This window comes from Enhydra lutris, unplaced genomic scaffold, assembly GCF_002288905.1.
Source record: "Enhydra lutris kenyoni isolate GAN:26980312 unplaced genomic scaffold, ASM228890v2 scaffoldscaffold49, whole genome shotgun sequence".
NCBI lineage: Eukaryota > Metazoa > Chordata > Mammalia > Carnivora > Mustelidae > Enhydra > Enhydra lutris.
The window spans coordinates 9,194,164-9,211,833 of NW_019154133.1; the positions used below are offsets into that span (position 1 = coordinate 9,194,164).

Consider the following 17,670-nt stretch of genomic DNA (forward strand, 5'->3'; position numbering starts at 1 on the left):
ATCATGGATACATGCGGAGAGACAGACACACACAGAGACAAGTACACATACACTTCATATTTTGCTTCGGGTCCTGGGGCCTCGGGACAGACCTGCCATCCACCCTGTGTCTTCAAGCTTACTGCCTCTTCTAAGTCTCCCTTTAATCTGTTTTTATCTTTGTCATTGTGAGAACTTTCCTGAAACCCTCTGTGAGCCTCATCCTTGGACACGTACGCTAAGCCCACGTGGATCTCTGCCCGTTAGGAAGAGCAGGCAAAGAGCCACAAGGGACAAGTCATGGGAAGAAACCAAAGCACTGCCCTTGAGACTTAAAAAAGGCTCAGCTGGTGTTTTTATATCTGAATTAGACTATTTCTAAGTTAGACTCTTAGCCCCTAGGGCAGGATTGCCTACTTGTGAAAGGTAAGCCAACAAGTATCCAGCAATTATACAAAATCCCGGTACCAAGAAGCTGATGCTTAGAACACAAAAGCCAGCCTAAAATCAAGGAGACTAGAAAGGGATAAGAAGAACACACAGGGAATGAGATGGCTGGAGTGACGGGAGAGCGAGCAGAGGCAAATGACACGGGTTTTTCAGAAGCTGAGGGAGAGACCTGCTCCCAAGTTTCGAATTCACAGCCGCCACTAGCAGGATAGACACCGAAGAGACGGGGTGCTTGGGTGGCTCATTCAGTTAAGTATCTGCCTTCAGTTCAGGTCATGATCCCAGGGTTCTGAGATCAAGTCCTGCATCAGGCTCCCTGCTCAGGAGGAAGCCTGCTTCTTGCTTTGCCTGCTGGTCCTCCTGCCCGTATGTGCGTGCGCATGCTTGCTCTCTCTATCTCTCTCTGACAAATAAATAAATAAAATCTTTAAAATATTATCTTTAAAAAAAAAAAAACTGAAGAGATGCCCTTATATCTGTCATCTAGAAGGTCCCTCCTGGCTAGATAAGCTTCACCAGACTAGTGAGGATAGAACTTAAATTGAGCGGCATGAGAATGAGAGGGGAGATATGTGAATGTATATGATATATATGCATGATACTTTAATATATATGTTATACAAATATAGTACACTTTCAAGGAGGTCAGCAGTTTTGGGAAGAACAGACAGAGGACGTGAGGTGAAAACAGGACCAAGAAATTAGGACCGTTTTTATGTGGAAGACACGAGCATGGTTGTTGGATGGAAGAAGAGAAATTACAACATATTCAAATGAGAGAAGGAATTACCCAGAACAAGGAGAGGAAAAAGAATATATTTTCCTCTGGGATGGAGTGGGTGGGGAAAGGAAGAAAATGAGAACCAGTGATAAGCTTTGGAGAGAGGAAGAAAGAGGGAAGATGTTCCTGAGTTAGCTCTCCTCCTCTTGAGGGAGAAGACAAGGCCTCTGCTCAGTAGGAAAGAGCTGGGGCTGAGCAGGGCTCAGGTGACAGGAAGTTGGCTGGGAAGAGATCTGCTGTGTATGTGTGGAGGGATTGACCTGAGTCTTGTCCCCAGGGTTCGCAATGGCAACTGGTACATGAGGTGACTGCCTCCAGAAGGGGCTTCCTAGGAGCAGGGAATGAGGTTGGAGATGGGGTGGGCACCAGGAAGTCACTATGGAAAACACAGTATGATAGGGCCTTCAGGCTGGGAAGGGCTAAGAACATATTGAAGGAGTAGAGACTTTGGCAAATCAATGGCTTTTTCCTGAATGGGAAAGACCAGAGAGTGTTGCCAAAGAGTAGGATTGTAAATTTCCAGTTTTCAGAGTTGGCTCATGTCTTGGTCCAAGTAAGGTCCAGGCTGCATCTGAGGACTTTAAGATAAAGGTCATGGCACTGGGAAAGACAACAGCTTGTGAAGCAGGATGAACCTGCTCAGGTCAATGACAGGGGATAGTGTGTGGGGCAAAGAGAGCATGAGCCACCAGTCCTGGATGCACATGGGGGAGGGACTTATAGAGTAGGAGATGAGAGTGGACCACAGGGGAGTGAGTGCACCATGCAAGTCTCCAAAGAAGCGCTACTGAGCAGCTGCCAGAGAGAGGAGAAAATCAAGGATTATTTACTTATTGAATAATTTATTTTTAGTTTTCAACCTGCATTACCCAACTGCCTTCTGGGCATCTTCTCTGGGATATATTGCTAGATTTTCTTCTCCCGAGTGAACCTATCTTCCCACCTCTCTAATTTACTCTTCTTTCTCCATTTCTTTAATTCTAGACCGTAACATCACCATTCATGTGGCCAGCTACTCTAAAAAGTAAGAAATAAAATTCACCTTCACCAGCCCTGCCTGTTCTCCACCCAGGCTGCTTTCTTCTCCCATCTGAAAGCTCTCATCCTTGTTCCAATAAAGAACAGTAATAAGAGAAACACCTCCAGAGTCAGACAGACCTGGTTGCAATCCCAGATGGATCGTTTCTACCTGGAATGATCTTGGGCACATGAGTGTCTTAAACCTAATTTTCTTCTTTGTAAAAGGGTTATAATACTAGTATTACTCCCATTATCATGAGATTTAAATGAATTAATGCATTTAAAGAACTGAGCACTGAATCTGGCATCTAATATGCCTTCTAAATTGTGAAGACCATTAATTTGGGGATTTTCTTCTTCTTTTGAAATCAAGTAATCTGCAAAGCTTATGACCATATTTCTTTTTATTTATTGTGGATGAACTTCTTAAATCATTACGAATGCTTTATTACAAATATGCTAGTAATAATCATTTCGATTTACTTAATCCAGTAATTTAAATTGTATGTGCTTTTATAAACACACCTTGAAGCAACAAACACACTTTAGACAATAAACACCTACAGATTAGCTTCCGTCATTTGTAAATTTTAATCAAGTATTTCAATAATTAATTCTAATATGTAAATAAAATGAAGTCACCGATACAATTTTAAACACGCCTTCATTAGAAAATACTAAATTCTAAACAAAACATCCTCACCAGAGGTTGCTACTAGACGTTTACACTCAAACGCTTACATTTGGTTACAAAATTTGGGCGACTGGAAGCCTAGACTAGCTGAGTTTTGAGCATGGGGAAAAAGAAACTGCTCTAGTGGTTGTCAGCCCCTGGGCTCCAATGGCCTCCCCCACCCCACCTGTCAAACCAACATTCACATTCTCTTCTTACTAATCCCTCCTTAAAGCTAAATTCAACTCCCCCTTATCCAGGGCAAAGGTTCAGAGTAAGAGGGAAAATAAGGACATGACTAACTCTGACTGGTGAATTGCAACATTATTCCACTGCCTACTACCTGCTCTGCCATCATCTTCAGCACCTCTTCCTCCTCCTCATTCTCTTTCTCAGTCTTCTCCCACCATTGCTATTGAACCTGAACACTTAAATGAATGAACAGATCAGTGTGATTGGGGAAACATTCCACTGTGATGGCAGCAGGCAAATGGAAGCATGGCTTGCGTGGCTGCTTTGCAAAAAGTTCTAGAAGCTACCAAAACTCAATACTAATTTTCTTCCATGAAGAAAGCCAATGGCAGACTCAGGTTAGGATTACGATTAGATGAAATTTTGTATTAGATGTTTGGTGTATCCGATATCTTCTTCTTTTAATGAAGGTGCCTTCCAAGGAAGATATCTACTATGGATAGCAAGAGATAGATTAAGAGATAAATGGCCCTATCTTTTTGGTTCCCCAAACCTCTACATTCTATCCAAATGTTATGTGTATCCTCGCCCTTTGTCCACCCACCACAGATGGAATAAACATCCATCACAGAAGCCAGACACTTTCTCTGCGCTAGTTTGTTTCAGAAAATCTATCATTTGCACTGAGAGCTCATTAAGAAAAGAAAAAAAAAAGTTTCCACTGTGCTTGCAAACAAAAACCTAACCCTGAAATATTCATATATGGATCCTAACACATACAGGTATAGATTTAAAGAAAGAAAGAAAGAAAGAAAAATGGAAAGAACAAAGGTTACTTCATGAAAAAAGCCAGTTTAGAAAGAGGAAAAACATGTTGGGTTTGAGCAACCACACTGTTTTTCATACCAAATAGAACCCCAAAAATTGATGGCAATGTGTCCATCTATGCTAGCTCCTGATCCTGGCATATCCCATAGTAGAGAAATGGAATTGTGGTTCAGCAGCAAAGACCTGGGCCCTCGTTTTCCCAGTGGCCTAAATCAATCCCTAGTCCAGGACAAGATGCTGAGCAAGATGCGTAATTATTTCAGGCCACTAGGGTAAGCACTATTCCTGGCAACTCTGCAGGCAGTGCCATGGGTGAGGGTTTCTAATTCTCTTTGGTGATTTGGTTCTGTGTAAACGGAGATTTTTCCTTCCAGTATTTCAGCCAGAGAAGCAGGAAGGACCAGCTCCAGTCCTGAGATAGAGCCAATCAAGGTCAATTTCTGTTCCTTTTTCTGCATAGTTGAGTCTATTCTTTCCCTGCTCCCTATCCTGACATCAGATCATTTTTTTCTGATTATCAAATACCTACTGAGAGAAATTTGGCAGCCTCCGGTGCTCTCCTAATATCCAAAAGCCTCTCAGCCTAAGAAATGTCATGAATAACCCGCAAAGCAGTGTCCTCCAGAGGCAACCTCAGACCCCGAGACTATGAACCACAGAAAGGTGTCCCCCGTAAGTATTTTGGTGGTTGAGACCAATGCGGAGTCTATACTGATTCAACTTGCCTATTACCAAATCTCTAATTCTTGGCTTTGAACAGTACCACGACATACTCAAGTTAATATCTCACATAGGAAGAGAAAAACAAATCTTGTCATTCCCATTTGGCGGATGGTGAAATAGAGGTTTTCAAATTTAAAAGAGTTGCCTAAATTGAATTCAACAAAACAGTGTTGTAGCTAGAAAGTAGATCAGCTGACACCTGTCCCCAGTTTTTTAGGTCACTGGCTTTTTGTAAGTTTAGAGCAGTGTTTTACTTACGATATTCCTCCTTGAGATCTTCTATTTACTTTGTTAAACTGTGGATACCAGGGGAGAGGTACCAGGTGTACATTCCAGACATTTACACAATATCCACAGACTGAGCAGTCTGCCTGTTGGGTACATAGCTCTTGGCTAAAGAATTTCTAAGTTGTCAGAAGAACAAATGAGGCATTAGGGGCTCTGATATGAAAGGAAATTGCACATACCCCTGCAAAGATAGATTAAAACCATCCTGTTCCTTATTACAAATGAAAAGCTGACCGATTTAATCTGTGCTTTTTCAAATTACATTGCTCTCCCCCTGTATCTTCATTAAATAAATGCAAACACATGTGCTTAGAAATGGGTAGGTGTAAAAGAACATTCTGCACAATTATATCTAGGCTACCAGAGATTTATATCACACGCACACATATATCTAGGAGATGTTAATTCATGATGACAGCTGAGCATGACAAATGCAACAGTACACAAGTTGGAATGCCGGAAAAAAATGCAACTACAAACCCCATGCAGACAAACAAGCATACAGGAGTTTTCCCTCAACACACACGTGGTCGCACTTACAGGAGCTTAACCACTTTGATAAACCCCAAACACAAACACAGGAGGCTCCGCAGTTCGCGAGCTGCCCCCACACATGCAGCCGCGCCTTCGTCTACAGGCAGGGATTCGCGCGCGTCCCTGGGTACACTCGCCCTCCCACCGGCATCCCACTGCGCGAACACACGCGCGCCAACCGCTCCCCGCGCCCGCCCGCCCGCGGGGGAAGCGTTGGCTCCCGGGGCTGGGGGCAGGGCCGGGTGGGGCCGGAGCGCCGCGGGGCCGGGCCTCGGCGCCTGGGGAGGGGACAAGGGGCGGGCGCGGGGTGGCGCCCGGCTCACGTGGGCGGGCGGGAGCAGCTGAAGGTCTGTTCCGGAGCCTGGGCTGTCCTCTCGCGCGCGGCGCTGGCCCCGGCGGCGGCGGGGAAGGAGGCGGAGGAGGAGGAGGAGGAGGAGGAGGAAGGCGGCGGTGGCGGCGGCGAAAGAAGAGGGGAGGACGGGGGCGGCGTCGGACTGGAGCCGAGCGGCGGCGCGAGCTGCCCGGGGCGCTGTAGTGAGCTCGCCCGCCGGGCCCCCATCCCCGAGCTACACCCTGCCGTGCCCAGCTCTGCCCGCGTCCGTGCCCCCGCGGGGAGCGCGCCGGGGCTGCCCCCCGAATGACGGGCGGAAGGTTCGACTTCGACGATGGCGGCACCTACTGCGGCGGCTGGGAGGAGGGCAAGGCGCACGGGCATGGCATCTGCACGGGGCCCAAGGGCCAGGGCGAATACTCGGGCTCCTGGTCGCACGGCTTCGAGGTGGCTGGAGGCTACACCTGGCCCAGCGGCAACACCTACCAGGGCTACTGGGCTCAGGGCAAGCGGCACGGGCTGGGGGTGGAGACGAAGGGCAAGTGGATGTACCGGGGGGAGTGGTCACATGGTTTCAAGGGGCGCTACGGGGTCCGGCAGAGCCTGTGCACCCCCGCTCGCTACGAGGGTACCTGGAGTAACGGGCTGCAGGACGGGTACGGCGTGGAGACCTACGGGGACGGAGGTGAGCAGCGTCGCAGGCGGCTCGGCTGCTCCGTGAGCTGGTGCGGTGGGCTTTGCCCAGGCTGCGGGGAAGCGGGGAGGACGAGAGGCGCACGTGTCCGGAAACCCGCCAAAACACCTGGGGAAGCCTCCCACCCATCTCCCGCGCCAGCGTGGAGACGCGACTAGTGCGCGGGTGGGTTTGCTCTGACCCGGTTCCTGGAACGGGCAGTGTGTCCACACCCGGGGGAGCAAGGCGTGAATATACCTGGCCGGCGCCAGCACTGCACTGCCACCAGGAGGGAGCGCCGCCCGGGTGGGTTGGGCAGGGGAGAGGACGCTGTCACTTGAGCCCGTCACATTACGTTCCTGATCCCTCCCTCTCCCGGCCGGGTTTGAAAACGCCACTCCGGTGGAGTTAGAGCGAACGCCCTGGGCTTGTGAGGCTGGCGGTCGGCGCTGACCGCTCCCCGGATTGGTTTCACGTGGAGTCGTATTTCGCTTCTGGTCCTCTAGTAGCCTAAAGATAGAAGCCAGAACCCCATAACTAGGATGTAGGGGAATTGTACCTTACTTGGAGTGCATTTGGAAACATCGTAGCTATGGAGGTGGAGAAGCCACCTGATGCAGGTGCGGCTCAGAGGGTGTGAGTTTCCCTTCCCGGTTTTCATTCGGTTCCCTAAAGTAGTAGTTTTCCATCAGAAAAATGGTAGTCCTTGCTGACCTGGAGATCTTTGGGCAAGTTACTAGGAAAATGGCTTAGAAATGAACAATGAAGGCCACGTTTTAAGAAATATATTCAAAAGATACATTCCTACAGTTGCTAAGTTAGCAGCCACTTCACTCCAGCGAATGGCAGTATGGAATCACCAAATTGTGCTGAGGTTGTATGACCTTAGCACGCAATGAACAAAATTGTTATATGAACAAATATGAACAAAATTCACCTGATTTTACTATTTAACAACTTTGTGAAATAAATTGTGTATATAATAGGGCAGAGTTCCTTTTTTTTTTTTTTAATTAGGAAAAGTATCCATTACTGAAACAGGTGTCAAAACCTGATGAATTTTCTTGTGTAATAAGCTGAGAAGGATGAATAGCTTATGCTTTGGCAAAATGCATTTTCTGATGATAAACATAATCATAGTTAATTGAAAAAGGTTAGGGGAGGCAGTGTCAACTTTTGTCGTCACACAGCTCAGAGTTGAAGGGAATTAAAAGGATCCAATTAAAAGTTTCTCCAGCCCACTGCATAAAAGCTTATACAGTTAGTACACTTCACTTACTCAGCACACTTGGGCTGTATTTCAAATGCAAAATAGTAGGATTCAATGGTAGAATTTGATAAAAAGACATCTCTTGGACCTACAGTATAAATAAAGGATACGGTTCTCATGGATTAAAAGGAGGGAGGGGAACTTTCTCTAATACTTTTATATGGGCTCCAGTCTTGAGTTTCACAGTAGTTAATTAGGGCCCTTAAATATTCTGAATGGGCATATAGTGCCTTGGTTGACAGCCCTGTAAATATATTAGCTTGTGATTGGATTTTATTGGAGCCTCTAGGTCTGTAATATAACTAAATTCCATGCTCAAAAGTAGAAGGCAAAATTTATTTTTTAAATTTGCATGTTATTTTGTAACCTCTTAAGAAGGCCGAGGATAGTTCTCTTCAGTTTGGGAAGGTTTAAAATAAATTAGTCTTAAATAAAAAAATAAATCTTTTAAAGTTACTACTCATTACACAAAATCTCTTGGTTTAGAGGATTCATTACACTTAGCAAATACATAGATATAGATATATCTTTCTATTTATGTATAGGTAGAAAGATATATCTATCAGTGAAGGTCCTCTATGTATGTGCTGTAGAAGCTCAAATAAGTGACCAGGATGATGTTATGGATAATCTGCCTTCTGATTTAAAACTATTTTTTTAAAGATTTTATTTTATTTATTTGACATACACAGATCATAAGTAGGCGGAGAGGCAGGCGGGGGGGTGGGCAGGGAGCAGGCTCCCTGCATAGCAGAGAACCCGATGTGGGGCTCGATCACAGGACCCCGGGATCATGACCTGAGCTGAAGGCAGAGGCTTAACCCACTGAGCCACCCAGGCACCCCTGATTTAAAACTACCTTAAAAAATTTTTTTAAACCCGTAAAATTTGGCATCATGTGGTTTTCCTCTTCTACAAAAAGAAAAAAAAAAAATTCAAATATGATCCCAGTTAGGAAAGAAAAAAAAAAAACCTTAAAAATCACTTTGAATGTCTGCTCTATGCTAGTTGATTTTCCTGCTTTCTTTCATATGTCACTTCGTTAGAAAGTCCCTAATCATAAAGTGAGGATCTAAGTAGAAGTGTATTGCTATAACTTATTTTATGCAAAAGTTTTGGTCAAAATAGGAATTACCACCTTCCCTATTTTTAAGAATGAGTTTCTTTTTGTCTCTGCACTACCACCTGTCCATCCCTGTGCACCCTTTGTCAAACTTAGGGAAAATCTGATTCCATGTATTTTGTGACATTTAACTAGAAGATGGAGTATTAATTCCATAAGGAATGTATCACCTGATTATTTTATTAGTGATTTGTGTGTAAAGTGTTGCCAAAACTGCCTAAATATTAATTAAGAATAAAATAGTATAGTACTAATGAAATCCAAAATCTAGGCATAAATTCTGATCTGCTGCATCTCATTTTTTTCACCAGTCATAAACTATTGAAAATATCTAGGAAGGCACATTGCTTTATTAATTATGTGCATAGTCACATATACCCATTCATAGCACATGAATATAAATTTGGCATAGTGCAATCTACATTTGACTGGGACTCATTCTGAACTGGGTGACTTATGCTATAAGATTATGTAGTTAAAATGGCTATATCTAGGAAAGCAGTGCCCAGATGAAAAAGTCATAGAACATAATTTAAAACAAAACCTGTAAAAATAATTTTTACACTTGTGAAATATGCATCTTTATTTGAGGGATGGAGACGAACTAATGAGAACTTTATTTGGACAGCAGGGAAAAGCTGGAACCCACCTGCTTCATAAAAAAAAATAGAAGCCCTTTTTTTCCCCAAAGTTCATTGACTAAACCCATTTTAAATTTCAGATGAACTACTAACAGTTTGACTATAAATTGGTGTTTAGCAATTCCATGGAAGTAGTCTTCCATATACTGTGATTTAACAAAATAAGATAGGAACATTTCCAATGCAGTTGCCCCCCGCTCCCCTCCCTGTTTGACAGTTAAGCAGAGACCTAAACTTTCTAATTACTGCTGTTGCCTTAAACTGCTTGGATTTTCAAGCAATACTTATTTGGAAATTCTAAATACTCCTCTTACTTTTGGAGATACCAGTTACAGAAACTACTTATTAATTTTCTCTCAGTGTTAAACATTTGCTAAGATGGTATGGTTGCATTTTCAAAATATAAAACCTATCAAATAGCACCTTTGGAAACTGTTCTTGCAAAATTAACTTGTCATTGTGTAGAAAGGTAGAGATGATTATAGCATTACTTGTTTATTTAAACAAAATATTTTAAAAACAAGGTTGTTTTGGTATGTATAAGTCAGTTTGTAGAACTTTTATCCTAGAACTTGTATTTTACCCATATAGGCAGAGGGAAAGTCAAAGTTGAAATCTCCTAATTTCATTCCCTTCCCTGTTAAGGCGGTGGTATTTGGAAATGGCTAATATTCAGTAGGAACCTTTTTAACCTGGAATGTTCTATGTGACTATCTTATCCTTTGGGGTTTAATCCTTTTGAGAAAACTATGGTCCACCTACCTCCTCAGAAGTTCATACATGTCAGGTTAAGATTCCTATTTACCCAAAATAGGACATTCATAGTACCAGACCTACTTAGAATTTCATTGTTGTCCCACTGTTGTCGGTTTATACGACATAAGTATATCAAACTAAACAGAAAGAGAAGGTAGTCATGAAATTTGTCAAAACTTTTGACTTTGGAGCCATTACAGTTTTAAATGTATTGAAATAATCAGCCCATATTAATACAATGATATAAAACCACTAGCATATATAGCTCAAGTATTTAAAAAGTAAATGGAGGGGCGCCTGGGTGGCTCAGTGGTTTAAGCCTCTGTCTTCGGCTCAGGTCATGATCTCAGGGTCTTGGGATCAAGCCCCACATTGAGCTCTCCGCTCAATGGAAGCCTGCTTCCCCCTTTCTCTCTGCCTGCCTCTTTGCCTACTTCTGATTTCTCTCTGTCAAATAAATAAAGTCTTTAAAAAAATACTTAAAAAAGTAAATGGAAATCTAAATGAAAAGTGACTGCAAGTTAGATCTATATAATCAGAAACTGAAAGAGGCCAAAAAAGACTAATCATGATTTATTTTCTATTATATTGTGAGTTACTATGATAATACAGAAGTAATTACATCTTAAAATTTCCACATAGCTCCTTTTGGGGGGATACTATAATTTAAAATGTACCTTTAATTAAAGGAAATCTCCCTGATTTTGAAAAGTCTAAGTTCCCTAATTTTAATATTCAGTGTTTCATGTGATTTAAAAAGCCACACCAGGTTATTTAGCTAATTTATTTAATAGAAAAACTTACCAAACACAAATGCTTTAGAGATTATCCTATTCCTAAAATGGCATAATATTCATTGAAAAAGTGATCTGGTATCACCAAACTTCTAAGAGATGCCTTTGCTCTGAGATGAATTATATACTGTTAGGAGTGGAAGATCTACTCTGGTCTTCTCTCAGTTTTTCTAGGGGTAAGTAGTATATTCTTTTGAGCCACCATAGCTATTTACTATAAAGTCATCAAACACCTACAGATCACAGGGCACATAAGTTATAAGACTGCAAATTTTGTGTTTGCTTTGAAGGTAATTCCTGCCCTCAGAGTGCTTCTAGTCCACATGTTTCATTCTGTTGTGTCAGAGACTAGGGAAGTCAATGAAGAGAATGGCAAGGAGAAAGCAAAACTTTGGCAAGTAGTACAGGACAAATCTTGACCGTTTCACCTGGAAGTACAAAATCTTGTAATAAATTGCCCATTTTTTAGTAATGGTTCGCTATGTTCAGAATACATATAGTATTTGTCAAATCAACCTTAGCACCAAAAATTTCTTCCAAATCTAAATAATAAGCCTAAATACACACTTTTCCCTATCTTAAAAAAATTAACATGAAAGAAAAAAATGTAAAATAATTTGATGGCCCATGTCCTGAGTACTCAGATCACTAATAATTTTAAGTCTTTGAGCCTGTTGGAATGTTATAGTGACAGACCTAGAGTTTTTAAAGGTTTTCAGCTAAATGAGTAAAATTAGAATAAAATTCACAAATAGAACTCATTTCATCTTCTGTGACACTGCCTGCCTTCCTTTGGGGGATTTTGATGTGTTAATTTCAGGGGAGAAAAGTTGTTTTCTAATGATCACTCTTTTTGTATTAGAAAGCAGTGGTTTCATCTGAAACACTCGGATAAATTTTTTAATGAAAAGCAAAGTTACCAGACTATTGGAAAATGCTATACAATTACATTAAAGCCATAGACACAAAATTACAGGGCAGGAATTCGCAAATGGATGAAAAGTAGCGCTTAGAGTTGACTTGGAAACGTGTGGGATTTGACCGAGGGCCTGCCTGCTCTATGCGCCAGGGTCTCCCAGAGCGCACCCAGGCGCTTCGGGCGCTTGCAGCCCAGACGGCACCCCCCTGTCCCCCGACTCACGCTGTGCTTTCTCACGGTCTCTCTCGAAGGTACCTACCAGGGCCAGTGGGCCGGCGGAATGCGGCATGGCTACGGCGTGCGCCAGAGCGTGCCCTACGGCATGGCCACCGTGATCCGCTCGCCGCTGCGCACCTCCATGGCCTCGCTGCGCAGTGAGCAGAGCAATGGCAGCGTGCTCCACGACGCCGCGGCCGCTGCTGACAGCCCCGCCGGCACGCGCGGCGGCTTCGTGCTCAACTTCCATGCCGACGCGGAGCTCGCGGGCAAGAAGAAGGGCGGCCTCTTCCGAAGGGGCTCCCTTCTCGGAAGCATGAAACTTCGCAAGTCCGAATCCAAGTCTTCCATCTCCAGTAAGCGCAGCTCGGTCCGCAGCGACGCGGCCATGAGCCGAATCAGTTCCAGCGATGCCAACTCCACGATCAGCTTCGGCGACGTAGATTGTGATTTTTGCCCCGTGGAAGACCACGTCGACGCCACCACCACGGAAACCTACATGGGCGAGTGGAAGAACGACAAGCGCAATGGTTTCGGCATCAGCGAGCGCTCCAACGGCATGAAGTATGAAGGCGAGTGGGCAAATAACAAGAGGCACGGGTATGGCTGCACCGTGTTTCCTGACGGCTCCAAAGAAGAGGGAAAATACAAAAATAATATTCTGGTCCGTGGAATAAGGAAGCAGCTTATACCAATAAGAAATACAAAAACTAGGGAGAAGGTGGACAGAGCAATTGAAGGCGCGCAAAGGGCAGCGGCCATGGCGAGAACCAAGGTGGAAATAGCAAATTCAAGGTATGGAAATTGCAGGGTGGGTGGTTGTGCCTGGTCCTTCAAAAAAGTGGGATATCAAATATTACGTTTGTCATTCTGCTGGTAACGTCACCAAAGAGCTGCTAGAACCAAAGTTAGAGAATGATGGAAGTGCAGTGGAGTGGGTCAGAAAAGTACCTGCACTGTTCTGAAACGTCATCATCACAAAATGTTGAAGGCACATTGAGATCCCCTTCTTGATGCAGATTACTTCCCTAATACTTAATGGCTGGTCGCTCAGACCCTATGCACATTTTCAGGAATTCAGAAAGTTACTTCCAGGGGTGGTTTTTTGTTTGTTTTTGTTTTATTGAGAAGGCCTCAAAATCTAAAGACAGCAGAAATGGAAAGTTACAAGACCAAATCTTGCATGGTTCTTTAAGACAAAGCTCCCGTCCAAGTTAAGGAGGGCACTTGTGAGCACTGGGTGTTGTATGTAAGTGATGAATCACTGAATTCTACTCCAGAAACCAATATTGCACTGTATGTTAACTGCCTAAAATTTTAAAAGTAGTAATTAATAAGTAAAATATCACTCCAAAAATATGAAAAAACAAAAAACCTCATCTCTGTGGGAGTGGCAGAGGGATTAAGGCTCATACAAAGCTCTGCGTTCTATGCAGGAATGATTAGATCAGTGGCGTACTAAAAGGAAAGGGGTGGGGAGGAACCTGACATGGACAGATGGGACTGTCAGTGTGCCAAAGTTGGAAGAAAGTAGAGCAGTAGAGAAGGGATGGAGTGAGTAGGAGAAAGCGGTGAATTATAGATTGAGAAGTGGGGTGTATGTGGGCACAGAAGGATTATGTGCCTGAAGTTTTACCATTAATAGCTGGGTTCAGGGATCCAGCAGGAGGGTTGGAGAAATCTATTGGGAATAGAATTGTCTTATTGTAGACAAAAGAGGTGGTTATAAATGGGAAATATTATTTTGGGTCTTATTTACGAGCCACCGACTGGCCACAGTTTTGTATAACTTGAGGCAAATGTCTTTTCCTGCTTCAGTAGTATTTTCTCGTAGAAGTAAGCCTTCTTTCAAAGCCACAAAATATTAGCATGTCTTCAGTTTTTATTCTTAGCATTGAATAAATGGACTCTCCTTTGCTTTGGCTGAACCATATGAAATTATTGATATTTGGACCTTTTGATGTTCAAAAAATGGCAATTTCATGTGGTTCAACTCAATACTTTCAGACTTCGGAAGTTTCTATTAAAAAAAAAACTTTTATGGCTGCTGTTTACTTCTTAGTATCTGAAGCACCACTTGTTCTTTTTTTTGCATTATACTGAGGTATGTATTAAAAGTCTTCAGGATTTCCATCTTTATCCCAAACTCATCCTGCTTTAAAGTTAATATTGTTTGCTGATCAGCACAGACTTTCAGGAAGGGTCTCACCTCTCCTCTCTGCGGGGCATCCTTTATTTTAGATCACAGTTTTCCCAGATCACCAAGCATTGTATTACTTGCTTTTCAGTTTGCTTATAGATGGTATTCTTGGCACATCTAATCTGACTGGCTTCTCTGGCTCTCAGCTAACTTTTAGAGCTAGTGATATACCTTTGGTTATGTCCTGACCTCTCGTTTCAAATGTACTCCTGGATTCTTCCATTTGTTTTCCCCTTAGAGCCTGGTGATCTAGTAGAGGCAGTTCGATCTTGGCAGATGGGAAGTGCACCTGCACAGGACACGAGCAAATGACTTTCTTAGACTTGCTTTAATTATTGACTTTTATGGTTTAAATTGGAAGAATCTAAATAATGAAAGTGAAATGCTTGTAATGCAAGGATCTGTGATTATACTAGCATCATAAAACTCTTAACCCAAGTCCTAGCCACATCCCCTCTGTTGAAAGTCTTTCAGGGATAGTAAAGTAGTTTGACAGTACTATATTGCATAGTTGATAATCAACAAATGCACTTTTTTTTTCTTAAGATTTTATTTATTTATTTGATAGATAGAGATCACAAGTAGGCAGAGAGGCAGGCAGAGAGAGCGAGAGGAGGAAGCAGGCTCCCTGCTGAGCAGAGAGCCTGATGTGGGGCTCGATCCCAGCACCCTGGGATCATGACCTGAGCCGAAGGCAGAGGCTTTAACCCACTGAGCCACCCAGGCGCCCCAACAAATGCACTTTTAGCCAGTTAACTGCCTCATTAATATTTCACTTAGCTATTTTGCAAACGCTCAATACCTTATACTAAGTGAAATAAACCAGTCATAGGACAAATATTGCATGATTCCACTTAAATGAGGTCTCTAAAATGGTCAGACTCCTAGAAACAGTAAAATGGTGGTTGCCAGAGGCTGGAGGGAGGGGGAAATGTGGAGCTGCTGTTCAATAGCTCTAAAGTTTCAGTTAAGCAAGGTGATTGTGCCTGTAGCTAACAATACTGTATTGTGTACATAAAAATTCGCTAAGAGGGTAGATCTCATGTGAAGTGTTTTAACCACAGTAAAAAATTTATACTATTTGGATGATGCAATAGACAAAATACTCAATTAACCTTTTATGTCTGTCTTTCACTATGTTACTCCTCTTTCCAGATTCCTTGCTTTAATAAATACTTCAGATACAGATTTTTGCTACTTCTTTTTGTAGAAAGTAATTGAAGGACTGACCGTCCCCTTCGGTAGCTCTGAGCTTAAAGTTCTACATTCTTTTTTTTTTTTTTTTTTTTAAGATTTTATTTATTTATTTGACAGAGAGAGATCACAAGTAGACGGAGAGGCTGGCAGAGAGAGAGAGAGAGAGGGAAGCAGGCCTCCCGCTGAGCAGAGAGCCCGATGTGGGACCCGATCCCAGGACCCTGAGACCATGACCCGAGCCGAAGGCAGCGGCTTAACCCACTGAGCCACCCAGGCGCCCAAGTTCTACATTCTTTTAAAAACTTTTTTGGGTCACCTGGGTGGCTCAGTTGGTGGCTCTCGATTTCGGCTCAGGTCACGATCTTGGGGTGGTGAGATTAAGCCTCCCCCACCCCACCCCGTGGGTTCTGCCCTCAGCAGGGAGTCTGCTTGAGATTTTCTCTCCCCCTCTCCCCCTTCCCCCAACCCCGCTCTCATAAATAAATCTTTAAAAAATTAATAAATTATTAAAAATTATTTTTCTTTTTTTTTTTTTTTTTAAGAGAGAAAAAGCTTCCTTTAAGGTTTTGGAGATTGCTGGCTAGGGAATGGACTTCTTACTCTATTGTCATAAACCATGACTCTTGATAATACCTGAGGATCTGCTTAGTCCTTCCTGGACCCTCCAGTAGTTACCATTAATGTTTTGTTTCTAAAAAATAGCAAAAGTTTAAGAATGTAGGTGACACTCTCCTCTTGGTCCTGCCCCAGTAATGGCAGAATAACAACTATAAAATCAGGCTTCTGGCAGCTGCAGCACTCAAAATCACGCATTTGCCACTAGCAACAGAAGGAGATGGTCATAGTCACTGACCAGCTCAGTTTGCCACTAATTGCTAATTAGTGCTAATCATTATTCTGTTGCTGTTATTTCTTAGGTTGTGGAGAGTTTTTGTTGCTTAAGTCTCAGGAAAATGGATCCATTTTTGTGCCATAACCCTGTATTATCTTGAAGCCAAGCTTCAAGTTAGCCCTGAGAGAAAACAATGGTATCCTCCTCAGGGAAATCAAGAGACGTGGAAACAACCACCTTTGGCCAAGAGATTCAAGAAGGTCTGTGGACCTTTCCTTTGCTTCTTTGAAGAGAAAGTGGTGTGTCTCAGCAGGAAACACACAGGAGTCTTATTTCAGAAGGTGTATTATGGACCCCTGTTTAATTCTTACCAATAAGGGAATGTGAGAATCGCATAACAGTTAGTAGATAATGGAAATAATGCAGCAGATAGAGCATTAGTAGATACTGATCATTTACTAGCAGGTTAGCTCTTAAAGAGTGAAAACTCTAAGGGAGACTAATAATTTGCTGTCTTTTATAAGTTTTCTTCAGGTTTCTGTTCTAATCAAGTATTATGTCTATTAGATGTAACAAAATGTTTTCTTCCCTTCTTGTCTTGGGCCTGTGGGTAAAAATCATCTCCTGGAATTGAGAAAATGTCTCAATATTGTTTTTAAAAGAAATGTTCAAGAGGTAAGGGAGCAACTCTATTTCAGGCCCCTCACATTCAGAGGCAAAGACCACAGCTCTGCCCAAGATGACCCTACTTTGCCTGTTTCTAGTACATTTCTCGTTTGGTCATTCTTACTCCATGAACTCTTGTCTCCAGTCATCGCCTAAGAGATGTTCAAAATACTGGTCCTTGAGAAACATATTTTAAGGAAGAATTTTAAGGTGAGGCATTTGGATGAGTTAGCCAGTAAGTTGCCCTTAGAGAAGCATACTTTGGTGGAAAAGAATAGATAATTTAGAAAAGGATGTAGACAAAAGAAGAGCTTTATAGACTCTGAGCCCCAGAGGACATGATTATCGTGCTAAAGGATGGAAGAAGGCTGGTGACAGGGATGGGAGAGAGTTGGCCTCAAGCAGTTGAGAACCACACGCTGGCTTCATTGTATCACATAGATTAGAAGAAAGAAAATAAACTGGGAGGATAGACTGGACCACCGTTCTGACTCTGTGGAGGCCTCACTGAAGCTGGGAGGGTGTGTGGCTGGACTGGCTTCGAGACTACTGTGAAGTGTCAGTGGTTGCTCCCAGTCTCCCCC

General features: G+C 43.0%; 1 protein-coding gene across 1 annotated transcript in view; it reads left to right on the plus strand.

Annotated features, from left to right (window-relative positions):
• Positions 1-5,906: 5,906 nt before the first annotated feature.
• LOC111156830 (junctophilin 1) overlaps positions 5,907-17,670 on the plus strand; it is an 81,043-nt gene continuing 69,279 nt past the window's right edge. The window contains exons 1-2 of the mRNA XM_022517924.1: positions 5,907-6,484; positions 12,227-12,986. Of these exons, the coding sequence (XP_022373632.1) occupies positions 6,106-6,484; positions 12,227-12,986 (1,139 nt within the window). The 5' untranslated portion in view covers positions 5,907-6,105. The remainder of the gene's footprint in view (positions 6,485-12,226; positions 12,987-17,670) is intronic.